Here is a 15,295-nt window from a genome sequence, read left to right as displayed (position 1 = left end):
AACTAAACAAGCATGGATGAACTATGAAATTATATTACTCTTTCATCTGCCTTCTCTAGAAATGCTCTCTTTTGAACAGTAAATATTCTAAGCCCTTTTCTGAAAATATTCTGGCTGGAGGAAGACAAAACTGATTGGAAGATCTCCAAGGACCCTCCCAATGAAGATTTCCAGGGTCCATGGGCCTAAATTTAGGGCCGTCCTTCGCCTTATCTGTTTATGCTCAGTATTTATTCCATCATACTTGAATATGAATATTAATTATACTCCCGGAAATCACAGTCTACAACGGACACTTGGGAGATTTCAAGGTCAGAATGAAACTTTCAATCTCAGGGAACCATAAAGTATTGTACTTCTTTTTCATTCTGCTCACATAAGGTGCCTTCTTTTTTTGGTATCTCTAAATGGATGTATACTTTCCTGGTTTTTCCCCAAATTTCGAATGAAATAATCCTCCCTAAACTGCAGTATCAGGTTCTAAGGTACCAGGAGCCTCACTGCCTCCGCAAGTCTGCAAACACACGGTTAACATCAACTCATCTATTGTCTTCTAACTAAAAAGAATCACTCTTACCGTGTAGCCCTCGGTATACTGAAAAGGAGCCCTGGAACTTTCATCTGCTGTTGGACTCAGAGGCTTGGGGTCAGACATGGACCGCTGCATCATCTTGGCTGTCTTAGGACTTGCTGGGGGCACTTTAGCCATGTCTGGATGAAGTACTTTCTGTGGACTTATCTCATCAGGGAGGGGTTTTTCATAAGGTACAAAGGCTGATTCTAAGGCTTTGCCTGGTGAAAGTGGTGAGATGGGTGAATAAAGGACTTTTGGAGATTTGGGTGGGGAAGGAGCCAGCTGTAATGTGGAATCTGCCCGAAGGTGAGATGAGTAACCAATCTCTAAAGGTGTTGGGCGTTTCTTGTCTTTGGGTGGAGAGGTGGCACTCAGATACTGAGGACTCTGTGTGTCTGAATCTGCTTCTGTTTGACATCCTAAGCTGCCCCCTTTGTAAGTCTTTTCAGGGGCTGAAATGTGTTTAATTATTTCTACCTTGGCATCCACGCGTGCGCGTACTGACGGTGTTCTTATGGTTCCAACGGGTTCAGTCTGCACAGAAATCTCGGCTACTGTCTGAACTGCTATACTGGCGACCTTGGAAAGGGGTTTGCTCTTGTCAGCATCCACAGTGCTGTCCCCGTACTTGCCTACTCGAGCTTTCCTCCTCGCTCTAGTAGGCATATCCCATTCATCCTGATCTTCATCATCAGTTTGGACACTTGTATCAACACTTTTTTTGGTTCTCCGCCTCCTACTCACATAGCTCCGGTCTGCTGCGTCCTCGTCGTCGGTTTGCACGCCGCTGTCCACTATCTTTTTAAAGCCGCGGGGGTCATCGGGTTCCCCCATTTCCTCATACTGTCCACGGGCTTTCGCTGCAGAACTTCTCTTTTTGGGCTGCTTCTCCTCCTTGACCACCACCTCCGTCAGAGGGATTTCTGAGACGGTGCTCAGGATGCCAGGTGGGGCGATGTACTGGGTCACACCATCAGACTGCACCGTGTACCAGCCCTGGCTCTGGGGAATTTCGATCGCCACGACGGCCGAGGCGGTGGTGGTGGCGTCCTCAGGGGCCCAGAACGCACTCCCTTCCGGGGCAGCATACTGCCCTTCCAGCATCGCCTGCTCCGTGGTCGTTTGGGGAGACGCAGTTCCAGAAGGGTCATAGTTATACTGGTAGATCTGGCGAATCTTCTGCTCTTCCAGCTGCTGGTGAAGCTGCTGCTGCAGCTGCTGGATCTGCTCCAGCTGTAGCTGTTGCTGAGCTAAGGTCTCCTGCCTCATCATGAACTGGGCCTGCCGCTCCTCTTCTTGCTGATAGAGAAGGTGCTGCTTCATAGACTGCAGCTCCTCCAGCTTCTTTTGAACCATGATCTTTTCTTGTTCGCGGAACCTTTGAATTTCCTGACGCTCCCACTCCAGTTCCTCGGCAAAACGCTGTTGCTTAATTTTCTCCAGTTCCAGGAGCTCACGCTCCAAGTCGAGCTGCTGCTGCTGTTTATCTTCTTCGGGGACAATTAAAATAGCAGTTTCATCTCCCACCACTTCAGAAAACACTTCGGATGCTGTGGTTAAAGTGGGAACCGAGTCTATCGTCTCAGCAGTCAGAGTCTCCATCGTAAGGGTCTGCAAACTGGCACTGATATCAATACTAGGTGCCGCGATGTCTGTTTCAGAGGCACCCGTTGTTAGGAAATAGGATCTAGGCATCGGCTGGCTCTGGTGCAGAGCGGATAACGAAGTCACGGCGTCAGCTGTGTGCACGCCAGACAAATCCCTCACCGTGGTGCTGAAAATGGAGCCAGGTTGTGTGGTGATAGCAAATGTGGAGGGAATTGGGGTTGCTACTGAAGAATAGACGACACCATTTGATGACCTCAGAACGCTCCCCACACCATACTGGGATCCTGGAGGTGGAGTCATTCTTGCTGTGGAATACTGTGGGGTACTAATCCCAACTTCTGAAATGACTTGCCGTGTTTCTGGATAGGGACCTGCAGTCTTGCTTGAATAATCCATTACCTCACCTGAAACACAGGGTAGAGTTACAGTCTCGTTCCCAGAACGAATGATGCTTTTTGGGTTTGAAAGCCCTCTCAATCTTGACGAACATAATGAATGGGACGGCATGCAAATCCACAGGTTAACCTAATCAGATGTGGAATAAAAGCGATGTTGACCATGCAGGCACATGCAGGCGACGCTGGGCAGAACAAATTAAAAAAAACAAAAAACAAAAAAAAAAACGAAGAAATGAAAGTGCACATGGACTCCAAAATATGTTGCCAAAACATCCAAAGCAAGAGAAAAGGTAACAAAATTGGAAAAGGGACCACATTTTTCATCCTGAAATGAGATGAGGGACACCATAACGACATTTCAAGGAAAGGTCTGTAGCCACATCATACTGACCTGTAGTACTTCTCCCTGAAGTCAGATCTACTGCTGCATCAGTGCCTCCAGAATAATCAAAAGCATTTTTACTTTTATAGAAAAAATGTCCAGCTTCCGCTAAATTAGTGTCAGACATGGAAGGTTTCATTCCCCCAATCCCTCTATAACCATAGGGCCCTGATCGATCATACTGATAGTGGTCATCCCTATAGCCAAAACGATCCTCAGGAAGAGTAGTCGCAGGCTGCTGTGCCGTGCAGCTCCTTCCGAAGGGTAACTTGTAAACCATATCACAGCACACGGCTCTTCTTCCTGCAGTCAGATCAACAGGCTTGTCATCATCTTCCACTATCTTGGTCACCACACCCGAAGTGGATTCGTCCATTGTCACAACTGTTCTGTGCGACTTTGTTGTACTGAGGTCCACCACTTCCCCGTCAGGGATGCCCTGCAATGTGATGCTATCAGTCCATCCACTTGTGACACCAGCAGGAGGCACAGTGACAGGTTTTGGAAGAGCCGATGTCACCGGGTGTGCCGAAGGGCCTAAAGATAAGTTTATCGGCGCGTCCTCCCTAGCGGCAGGGAAGGCCTGGCCACTTGGCATCTTGTACGTGGGCTCAGCGGGCTTTGATGTCGTGAGCTGGAGCGGTGCGGTCGTCCCACGTTCTAGGCCCACCAGGCTTTCCGCGGCCACAGCGTGACTTGAACCAGCCGTGCCCGCGAGGACGGGTGCCGACTCCGCGAGCAGGGCCATCGGCGTCGCTGCTGACGGAGTTGTGCTGAGATTTATAACGGAGGGCTGGACAGCACTAATCTGCCTGCCATAAACGTCACTTGCGGCGCTCTGCCTCTTCAGATCTACGGTGGCCGCGGAAAGATCCACACCCTTGTCAGGCACCTGCACCTCTCCTTTTGGTACCGTTCGCAAATCAATGGCATCGCCCACAAGCTGCACCTTCCCGTTTTCCTTAGGCTGACGCTTGTCGAGAGCAAGAGGCTCTGGGGGAACTGAGATCGGGACACTGCTAAGACCAACACCGGGGACTGCACTTCTGGCCGCTGAAACCTCGGCCTGAGAAACTTCAGCTGTGAAAAACTGTGTCTCCGAGGTTGGGGCTGCTTGAAATGAAGACAAGGTTGTGACCGGGAGAGCAGACAATGTCCCCAGAGATCCTGAGAGGTACAAGCTTGGTGCTGCAGAACTGGGCATTCCCGCCGTGGTCAGAGGAGGAACTAAAGAAAACACTGGTTCGATGGAAATCAGGTCTTTGGGGGGTGACCCCAGGGGCCAACTGGTGATTGCCTGACTGGCTGAAGAATCTGTTGGAGTCCCGGGTTCAGATGGCAACGTGATAACCACATAGGTTTCCATGAGGGATTTGGAAAATCTCGGGGAGGACTTGTTAGAGTGAGGGGAAAGTGGGGATGTAGGGGAAGGTAATTTATAATCTGCTGAAGTCACTAAATTTAGTGTCATATTCGAAGTCAGAGATAGACCTGCCGGTTTGGGGTGTGTATCTGCTGGTTTTTGTGTCGTTACTGGAAGCTGAGGAACTGCTGGTTTGGGGGCAATTGGAGGTTTACTTGGCTCAGGTCTGTGTGTAAACACAAGGCCAGACGGGATGGAAGATGGTTTAGGAGGAACAGGAGGAGGTGCAGGGGTACATATTTTTGTTACAGGTAACCCACTACCTCTTGGAATGGCCGCGGCCTCTGCTGCAGTAACAACATCAGCTGGCGGTGTAGCTGTAGGAGTTAGGGTCACCGGAGCTGTAGCGATTACCTTTTTTTTAGGATGAACAGCTGGTTTAGGTGAGGTTGGTGGAGGAAGGGGTGGAGGAGGAGGAGGAGGGGGTGGGGGAGGAGGAGGAGGGGGAGGGGGAGGAGGAGGAGGAGGTTGGGCTGATGCATCCACAGAAGAACTTCTAAAGAATGGACGAGTTTTAGTCGGAAGAGAGCTAAGAGAAGGGCTGCCAGATGGCAAGTGAGGTGCAGGTTTAGCTTGATCAAAGACCTGTCCAGACAGCAAGCGTGTCCCTGGAACCTGCTCCTCCACTGCAATAGCGGGAGAAGGAGGCTGATCAAACCCGGTTTCAGATAAGCCAATTTTTGTGGGTTCAACCTCAGACTTCTCCCTTTTATCTCTGTAAGCTTCCAAAACGTCAAGAATAATTCCATTCCCGGTGTCCTTCTTGGCTTTCTTCACTGGGTCTTTTTCAGATGTAGATAAGTCAGTGGAAATAGTGTCAGCAATGAGCTCCTCGGGTTCAGTTCCTACAGGTTCGAGAGGCGGTCCCATATCAGATAAGGAAATCACGATATGATCAGCACTCGCTCTTCCATCCGGTAGGGCAGTCCGAGCTAAAGATACACTTATTTCTTCTGGATAGTCGATAATGCTGCCGGGAAAATATGTTGATGAAGAAATCTCAGAATCTTCAAACTTAGTCACTATGTCCACTGGCTCCGCATAAACTGTGGTTATACTATCCAAGGTAGTGATGGGTGAGGAGCTATCTGTGGTACAAACTGAAGACACAGATGATGTGAGAGAGGGTGTGTCAGAGGGCGGGACAGATGTGGCACTTTCTGAAGGCTCGGAGTAAGTCAAAATCAGTGACTCATGGGCAATTATCTCTTGAATCTCCCTTGTATAATCAGTTACATATTCATCCTCAATTTCTTCTGTTGAAAAATGTTGGGTTATTTTGACATCGGGGATGGAGAGCGTTGCGCTGCTGGTGGAATCTGTGAGAGATGCTCCCGAGAGAACACTTGACGTCAAAGAAGCATCGGGCATCCTGTCAAAGTCCACAGTAGATTCTGTCATGTCATCCGTGATGGGGGGCTGGGATGGACCGGACCCAGGTGGGAACTGCATCTGCTGCTGCCTCTTCATGAGCTCTTCATAGGCAGCATCGGCATCTAGTAACTTCTTTTCTTCACTGGTGGAAGTTACCATACTACCCAGATCCACTATCTCGTGGCTTTCTGGGATGATGTAAGAGCTTGAAACTATGTCTTCTTGAGGCACAAGAGAATGTAAGCTTTCCAATTCGTAAAACTCTTTCTGGAGGTCTGTTATTTTTTGCATAGGATCTTCATAAATCTGTTCTGGAATCCTTACTTTTTGCTCTTTCCCTCTCTGTTGCAGAAAGCCATCTTCGTCTTCTTGCCTCGTTAGTAGGCCGCCATCTACCGAACCATTATATGTGTCCTCCACTAGAGATTCGTAAATATAGTCCTCTATTAGCATCCCTCCATACAAAGGCTCTTTTTCAAACATTTCATCTCGTTCCGTTGCAGCTGGAAAAGCCTTGTACTTGTGGGTTTTGTGCATCATTTCTTCATATATCTCCTCAGCACTTTTTAATGCCTTTTGGCTGCCTTCTCTCTGCATGAGACACTGCTCATCGGTTGGGGAGTACAAAGACACAGCTGTGGGCAATTTATACACTTTCTGGACTTCTATTATTTTCTCTGGGCTTATTTCAAAACCTTCTGGGTCTGACTCTATGCTAGGTGAGTATTCGGAACAAGAGGACCGATGGAGCTCCTCCATCTCTGCAGCCTGACGTAACTCTTCTGTGGGAGATGCATCTTCAATGGGAGAGAGGTTACTGGGTGGGGTCTTTGGTCTCTCCCTCCTCCTCTGAGCACGAAGTTCATCTTTGTCTTTCTTTGATTTCTTACTAGAAGTCTTTCTTTGTTGCTGTTCCAACTCCCGCTGCTTTTCTTGCTCCTTCAGCAGCTCTTCCTCCTCTCTCAGCTCTTCCTCCTCTGAGGAGTCCTCGATGGTGGGCAGAAGGGGGCCGTGAGACCTGTGCCGAGCTTTCCGTTGCTGCTTGCTCTCTCCCTTTTTGTGGCTAGGGCTACTATCACTGTCCTCATCAAGGGAGGACACCGACGTCGGGGATGTGCCGGGAGTGAAGCTGGAAGCGTGAAGGCTGGAGGACCCTTCCCCCCGTGACCTGTCTTCTGGAGAGTCCGTCAGGCTCTCCATTTCCAGTTCTGGCTCCTCGTCGAAGTCCAACACTGCGGCTCTGCGCGGGGGCTCCGGGCCGTAGCGCTCCGCGGTCGCGCTGTTCAGCTCTATGGTCTTGAAGCGCCGCAGGCCGCCTCCTCCAGCCACGATGAGCTCGTCGCTGTCCTGACTCGTGGTCTCTCTGTACCTCGGCTCGGGGCTGTCGTCGAACGTATCATCGTCGTCATCGTGCCACGAGTGGCGTCGTCCCGCATCGCCGTCGAGGCTTGCGGCGCTCCTGCGGCTGGCTCGCCGGTGCTTGCCCGCGGCCGCCCTCGCCTTGCCCCTGGGCTCCTCCCTCGGGCGGCCGTCGGAGCTACGCACGTCCGGGAGCTGGCTGCCGGGGGGCTCGTCGCCCTCAGACCCCGAGGCGTCCTCGTCGGCGCTCGCGTCCGCGGCGGGTTCGCCTCCCAGGCCGCCGTCGTCCCCGGAGCCCGGGCTGTCCTCCCGCCTACCGTCCTCGCTGCTGGACGAGCCCGCGCCGGCCCCGCGCTCTCTCGGGGGCCCCGGCGGCTTCTCGCTGTCGCTGCGGCCCTCCGCGCACTCGGGGGGCGGCCTTAGGGGCTGCGCGGCCCCGACCCACGCCAACTGCCCTCCGTAGTCCTGCGTGGAGGGCACGTCCCGGCGGCCGTCCTGCGTGGAAGGGACATCCCGGCGCCCATCCTGCGTGGAAGGGACATCTCGGAGACCGTCCTGCGTGAAAGGGACGTCCCGGCGGCCGTCCTGCGTGGAAGGGACGTGTCGGAGACCGTCCTGCATCGAAGGGACGTCCTGGCGCCCGTCCTGCGTGGAAGGGACGTCCTGGCGCCCGTCCTGCGTGGAAGGCATGTCCCGTCGACCGTCCTGCATGGAAGGGACGTCCTGGCGGCCGTCCTGCGTGGAAGGCTCCCCTTCCCCCGCGCGCCTCGCCAGCTCCTGTCCCGCCGCCGGGGTCTCCGCCCGGGAACCCACGGGCAGCCCGCAACAAACCTCCGGAGGCTGGCTGTTCCCGTGGGGCTTCGCCGCTGCGAGGGTGCTTGCCTGAGCCTCCAGAAGGGAGAGGACCGTGCTCTCTAACTTAGCCAAGTCTGAGGGGCTGGAGGGGCTGCTTTCTTGGGAAAAAGAGTCCTTTTTGAGTCCCTTGTGCAAATCTTTTTCGTCACTTGGAATAAGACTTGGAATTTCACCAAGTGAACTTGATATCCCATCAGAAGAGTATCCTGTGTCACTCAGACCTTGCGGGCTTTTTGGTTGCTGAGAACTTGAAGTGTCTGATTTGTCATCTTCCTTTTCCTAGCAGGGAGGAAAAGATACAGGAAAACTTAACATGATTAAACTAGTAACAGGGCCTATTACTCCCAAATAACTGCTATGAACTGAGCAGTAATACTAGCATTTTTCTTTCAACTATATGCCAGTAATTTTTTTAGATCTTTGGCTACAAAAAAAATGAAAATAGTTGATATATATTAAGGTTAGTTTACATTTAATCTAAGTTTAATGAAATGTCCATTCTTAACGACATTTGTTTTTTTCCACTAACACTCTATTTATATTTCAATTCCATGTTCTTTCAAACACGTGATTATTTTTCTCAGTACATTTATTTGGGGAGAGAGTTACAAATTGTCAAGAAATTGAGGTTTTCATCAATATAATCAATACTTTTGAGTTACGGGGACAAGCAAAGAAAGAAAAAAAAAATCAGAGGATGGGCTTTGTACCTGGCTATAAGTTGTAAGAGATGTTGGAAATTTTACTGAACAGAAATATGCAGGTGATATGACTATAATGATATCTGCCTCAACAATCACAAAAACACATTTTTTTTGAGAGAGATTTAAATATGGCACTACCTTTTAAGGACACTTTAAAAAACGTTAAGACATTATATTCACTTGCTATTGTTAATATTATTATCCTGTATCATTTGAAGTGAATGTTTAGAAACTTTGAAAAAGTTTACAATTATTACTAATAGTTATTGCTAATAATTAATGACTTTTAAAAAGTTATGCAATAACTAGTCTGACTCATGGCTTTAGCTAAAGAAAAATATCCAGCTATTATTTTTGTAGTGTTTTTAATCTCATTTATCTTTAGCATCATACCTCAAAGCTATTTAATAAATATCATCTATATAAATGTCTTCTGATTGTGAAAATACTTGAATTTTTACCTTTAAACTGTGTCAAAGTCACATCCTTTCAACCAGTATAATAACTAACTTTGGTAAATGGGATCATGGGCTTTCCAAGGAGCTGGGACACTATGCAGACAAATCACAGCTTTGACCTGCTGCTTTTCTTGGGCTGTGATGAGGCCATACCAGCAATTTGGTTCAAGAATCAGAGCAACCTTAAATGAAAATATTAAACATAGAGACTTTTTGCCTAAGTCCAAATTAAAAATACCCATGAGCAAGATGAAACTCAACTAATCCAATTGGTTTCCATGCTTAGAGTATTAAACTAACCCCACAGCCCTATGGAATGAAGAGGTCAGAAATCAAGGTACAGGAGGACATTCGCTATCAGACCCTGGCCTATGAAGCCACCTCAATTCCACTAAATCTGTATCTTGAACTAACCACCTCAATTATTTTCAGTGGGTTTGTAAGCACGGGCTCCTCCAACCCGCTGGTAACCCAAATGATCAGATAGGTGTCAGGCTGAACAACAAACAACACATACAAAGACCTTTCTTCCTTCTTTCTCTCCTTCTCCGCCTCCTCTTTCCTCTTTCCTCTCCTTCTCCCTTTCCTTCTCCTTTTCCTTCTTTTAGCTATGGAGTTCTCCAGTACAGAAGCTGTGTTTGATAGTCAGTTTACATATGTTCATTTCAATATCTGTTCGTTAGAGATGTATCTTTTTTTAAAGACTTTATTTATTCATGAGAGACGTAGAGAGAGAGGCAGAGACACAGGCAGAGGAAGAAGCACGGAGCCTGTTGTGGGACTCAAACCCAGGAACCTGGGATCACGACCTGAGCCAAAGGCAGACAGACGCTCAACCACCAAGCCACCCAGGTGCCCCTAGAGATGTATCTTGAATGCATTATATGGTAAAAATGCTCTGGCCAAATTTACAACGCAACACAATTCAAATTCAAAAACACAGTGATATATTATTCACAACTTTAGTGCAAAAAACAGTATGTATTCTCTGGCCTATCATAAACTAACTTCCCTGGGTCATTTCACATGTCTCCCCAGGGAAAAGTTACTTATCAGCAGTTGTAAGCCTTTAATGGTAGGGCTGATGAGCACCCAATTAGTTTTGGTTCCTTTGTCTTAAGATCTGCACATTAAAGAGGTAGACACAGGTGAAGCAAACTAATAAATTCTTTCTAGACAGTCCAGTGAAGGGATATTTCTATCTCCTCACGTCCACATGATGATGAGCACAATTTTTTTGAGTCCACTATGCTTTCTGTCTTCCTTATCTGCCTGCCCATCCTTTGCTAATTCACAGCAAACACCGTAACAAGAGGGGTGGGGGACCTAAGCTCCTAGTTAAAAAAAGTAAAAAAAAAAAAAAAAAAAAAAGACCTTTCATAATCAAATTGTGAAGGTGTCATTTGTATTCTTTATTTTGTGTCTGCATATGTTATAAACAGAACAATGTAATAAATTATCCACATATGGAGGAAATGTAACCACTGATACATATAACAATTGAGTATAATAAATCATAGTTTGATACAATGAATTCTACAAGTTCTACATTTTACAAAAATATGATTAGGACCAGATATATAATGGAACAAAGGAAATTAAGATACATTAGACAGGAGACTGATGCACATAAATATCAAAATACCTATCCTATAACCCCCTTCTGTGGCCTTTCTCCATGTCTTCACGTTTTCTTTCTTTCCTGAGGACCATGTGCTACCCTCTTCTCCCTCCTGCCCCCATCTGGTCTCTTTCCTCCACATTCCTCAAAGATTCAATCACTACTTATGTATGACGAAGCTGTGATGATTTCCCCTCTAAATAACTCTTCCTCCCCATATTGCGAGGTAGCAAGAGGCTGCAAAGATTTTGCTCTATAGGCTTGTGGGTCTAAGATAAAATGTTTGGAGTGGTTAATAAGAAAATCAAGTTAGGTGACCAAAGGGTACTTGTCTGAACTGTTCAAGAGAAATAGTTGGTCATTTATTTATTGTACTATGGTAAATTGAAAAAATACATAATGTCAATTCTTCTCATACTAACTAGCACAGGTGTAAAATTTCCTGCTAGAAGCAAGTGACCTGCTTCTTCATTACACTGTTAGCTGCTAACTACCAGATCATATACCAACCAAGCCCTTTGCCTCTTTAAGGTTCCTACAGATTCATCTTTTTATCTACCACTGCCACAATCGAAAAAAGAAAAGGATTCCCAGGTGGCTCAGTGATTTAGTACCTGCCTTCAGCCCAGGGAGTGATCCTGGAGTCCTGGGAGCGAGTCCCACATTGGGCTCCCTGCATGGAGCCTGCTTCTCTCTCCCTCTCTCTCTCTCTCTCTCTCTCATGAATAAATAAATAAAAATCTTAAAAAAAAAAAAAAAGGAAATCTGTTCTTCATATACAGAGACGAGCATACTGAGACACTCATCTGTGCAAGCACTCATCCCTCCTGTGGCTATCTACTTTCCTTTGGGAGCCTAGGTGAACAGGATTTGTATCCACACAAGTTAACTGGCCTATATAGATTTAACACCGCATACTCCTTGCTTCAAAGTTATATATATATATATATATAAATATATAATATTTAATAATAAATATATATATATTTTTTTTAACAAGGGAATAATTTGATCAAATTAGAGTAGATGGTACTGAGAAGAACATAAAACACAATGTATAAGTCGGGTTTGGTTATCTCTAATTATTTAATCTTCAAATGGCTGTCTGAAGTACTATGACTCTATAGGAATATGATCAAAGGCTTTATGAAAAGGAGGCATAATTTGGCTTATTTCCTTCCAAATTTTTGAGTCTCCAAGACCAAAAGATCGGGAGTTTTCTCCTAGTTGCTTCAAAAATGTATGGTTGTAAAAAAAAAAAAAAAGTTTGGTTTATACTTACTTCTGAGAAGAACATTAAACTACTTATGGTGCTATATTAAAATTTAATGAAATTGACAGATTCAAATAGTTCTTTCTAAATTACAAATATATTATATATAACACATATATACATGTAGTACATGTATGTGTATAAACATCACTGAATTTTCTTATGTGTGCATTATTTTTTTCATTCGAATAGATAATCAGAAGTTGAAATTATCTATTTCATCCTTTACATGTGATAATACAATCTAGAATGATCTCTGGAATGATTACTTAAGAAGAAAACTCCAGGCATCTACTTTTTACATGAGAATTTTGTCATCTTAGATAGAAGCAGTGAGAGGGAACAAACATAATTTAAGCATACCTTTTTAAAAAAAAAAAACAAAACAGCAATGTCATTTTTCAGTTCCCCTGAGGAACACATTTTCTGTGCTCTCCCTAAGTACATTTAGCATTATCACTTACTTTTACTGTTACTGTTATTGCACTTTTCCTGTGTATAGAATTATGGTACTTGAGCTTTTCTACTCTGTGTATATGAAACAATAACTCAAAATTTCCAGGGGCTAAGATAGAGAGACAGATAATACATACATACATACATACATACTTTTATTATTATTTTTATTTATTTATTTATTTATTTATTTATTTATTTTTACTTACTAACCAAAAGCAGAAAGTAGAGAATTTCTTTTCCTCCCAGTATTCCACTGCCATTTGCTGGCCTGGAGACCAGTCAGGGAGAGGCAGTGATGATTTCAACCCATCTGAAACTCTTCTGATGGTGTCACACCTTGAAGCCTTCTCTAGTGATAGAGAATGTACCAAGACACATCTGTACTGCCAAACTCAGTTTGGCCCCTCTCATAAACGCTGAAATGTTTAGCCTTCCATATTGAAGGTAAATGGAAGTTTTCTGAATATTATTCAGGTTAAGAATCAAATTCTTGATTAAACTTAAGATTGTACAGAGAAAGGATGCAATATTGCTTAATTTTCCCAAGCTATTTATTTCAATGGGCCAAAGTAAAGCAATAAGTGAATGATCTTTAACCATTTATACAATGTTAGGGTCAAAACTGACCTAGTCTGCTAGCCTGACTGTTCCAAACACTCTAAATTAAAGATTAAGTCCATAATATTCACTGGACTGGAGAGAAAAATCAAATATTCTCATCTACAACATGGGAATCCTTTACACTATAGAAAACCTCATTATTTTTTATTATGCTGCTATTATATACAATAAATTATATGTAACGTGGATAGTAGCCCCTTGGTCATTTTAGCCAGAAATAAAAGTTTATGGTAAAGGATGTTCAAATTTTGGTTTTCATCAGGAGAGCCCTAGTGTTTCAATGCAATATATCCAATGTAGACAAGCAATATTCTGTTTAAGTATATAAATAAAAGGAGACAATTTTGTAGCAACATGGAATTCTAAAATATTAAACAAAAAAGTAAAGAAGAATGTATCTTTCAAATTATTTATTACATTTTAGGATACATTTTGTCCCATTTGACATATTTTGGAAGACAGGAATAAATAGAGATACAAAAAGATATGGCAACAAAAATGTAAAGAATATACTATGAAACTATGAATGACACAAATTGATAAATAAATGAAGAATAATATTAATATAGAGCAAAGTAAAATAATACATAAACTGTTGGGGTTATAGCAAGAGCTGCTAAGAGAGAAGAATAATTATAATAATGTAATGGTAGCAAGGTACAAGTGTCATAGGAAAGAGGAATTATATGTTGTATTGATTTTTTTTTATTTTTTAAAATATTTTATTTATTTATTCATAAGAGACAGAGAGAGAGAGAGAGAGGCAGGCAAAGACATAGGCAGAGGGAGAAGCAGGTTCCATGCAGGGAGCCTGATGTGGGACTCGATCCGGAGACCATGGGATCATGCCCTGAGCCGAAGGCAGATGCTCAACCGCTGAGCCACCCAGGTGTCCCATATATGTTGTGTTTATTTTTTTATTTTTATTTTTTTTAATATGTTGTGTTTAAAAGCTACTCTTATATAATCAGCACTGGGCCATTATCTTAGCCTTGCTGAGTCCTCAGCCATGTGATTCTGGGCACAGAAATTTAGTTTTCCTCAATTTAAAGAAGATACAATATTTACCTCATCCAATGTTCTGTGGATGAAATGATAGAGAAAATACTTAACATCGTGCTGAGAATATTCTAAGAGATAAATTAAAAATATTATCTTGATTTCAAACAAAATCAAATTTAAAACGAGTCAATACAGGGACTTCAGCAGCAGAAGTGACAGCCACTAGGGAGAAAAGTGGCCTAGAGGTCGAGGTGGGAGTTTCTAATCAGGTTGGAAGGGTATAACATCAACGTACAGAGAGTATAGGTATAGGGAGAAGAAAGGACAATCTACCTTCAGGAATTTCACAAAGCATATTTGGCTGGTTCTATAGCTCACTTGTGGGAAAAATTAGGGGTTGCTTGCTAGTTATATGGGAGCCATATTCCACAGGGCCGAGAAAGCCAAAGTAAGTTATTTATACAGGAGTCTCGGCCGTGGGGTGCAAAAGCTTGGGCAAGTTTGTAAAGTGATCTAACGGGTTACATGAAGTACATGTTAAGATATTTATTATATTTTTTAATCCATAATTACATGTTCCTAATATTTAATAAATGGGTTCATGCTAATATTCTTTTACTTCTTCTGTGAGTTGGTCACCTGTTCTGTGAGGAAGCCTGAGAGAAAACTGTGAGTTACACTCTAAGGAGAAGGTATAGTGAGGTTGTCACTTTATTTGCCCACCTTTATACTGAGGCTTCTTATTCAGTTAGGCAGCTTTCTGGTTTTTATTACCTACTAGTAATTACACCAGTTTTCCTACAACAGGTAAGTGGTAGATGAAAGATTCTTACAAAACAAAAATCACATCATAAAGATAATAAGAAATACACAAACACATGACAAACACATTACTAAAGAAGCGGACACTCCTCATATCATTACAAGCTTTTTATCACCAATATTACAAGATAAAGGCAATGATGACCAAGTTGAACTGGATCAGACACAGGTAGCCAAAAATGTCTGCCATTATCAAGGAACCATATTTGACATCTGTATTGACATTAGCTTTGATGCTAATAATAAACCTTGCCTGAACACAACATGCTTTAGCACCATAGCAAGTGACATTATGACACCATCACAAACTTCCAAAATTTTCTGCATATAAATATTCCAGTACTTTACCAACTTTCAATAAA

General features: G+C 44.1%; 1 protein-coding gene across 6 annotated transcripts in view; it reads right to left on the bottom strand.

Moving 5' to 3' along the window:
- The window catches only part of PCLO (piccolo presynaptic cytomatrix protein), a 390,788-nt gene that overhangs the window by 195,883 nt on the left and 179,610 nt on the right, over positions 1-15,295 (bottom strand). For 4 of the 6 annotated variants that reach the window (XM_077863838.1, XM_077863839.1, XM_077863843.1 and 1 more), the window contains exons 5-6: positions 2,972-8,252; positions 578-2,586 (exon numbers count right to left, since the gene is read on the bottom strand). In XM_077863838.1, coding sequence (XP_077719964.1) covers positions 578-2,586; positions 2,972-8,252 — 7,290 coding nt within the window. The remainder of the gene's footprint in view (positions 1-577; positions 2,587-2,971; positions 8,253-15,295) is intronic. The other 2 variants (XM_077863841.1, XM_077863842.1) reach the window with 2 other exon arrangements.

This window comes from Canis aureus, chromosome 21, assembly GCF_053574225.1.
Source record: "Canis aureus isolate CA01 chromosome 21, VMU_Caureus_v.1.0, whole genome shotgun sequence".
Taxonomy (NCBI): domain Eukaryota; kingdom Metazoa; phylum Chordata; class Mammalia; order Carnivora; family Canidae; genus Canis; species Canis aureus.
The sequence above is the reverse complement of the archived record's forward strand: the minus strand, read 5'-3'. Positions and strand labels throughout refer to the sequence as shown.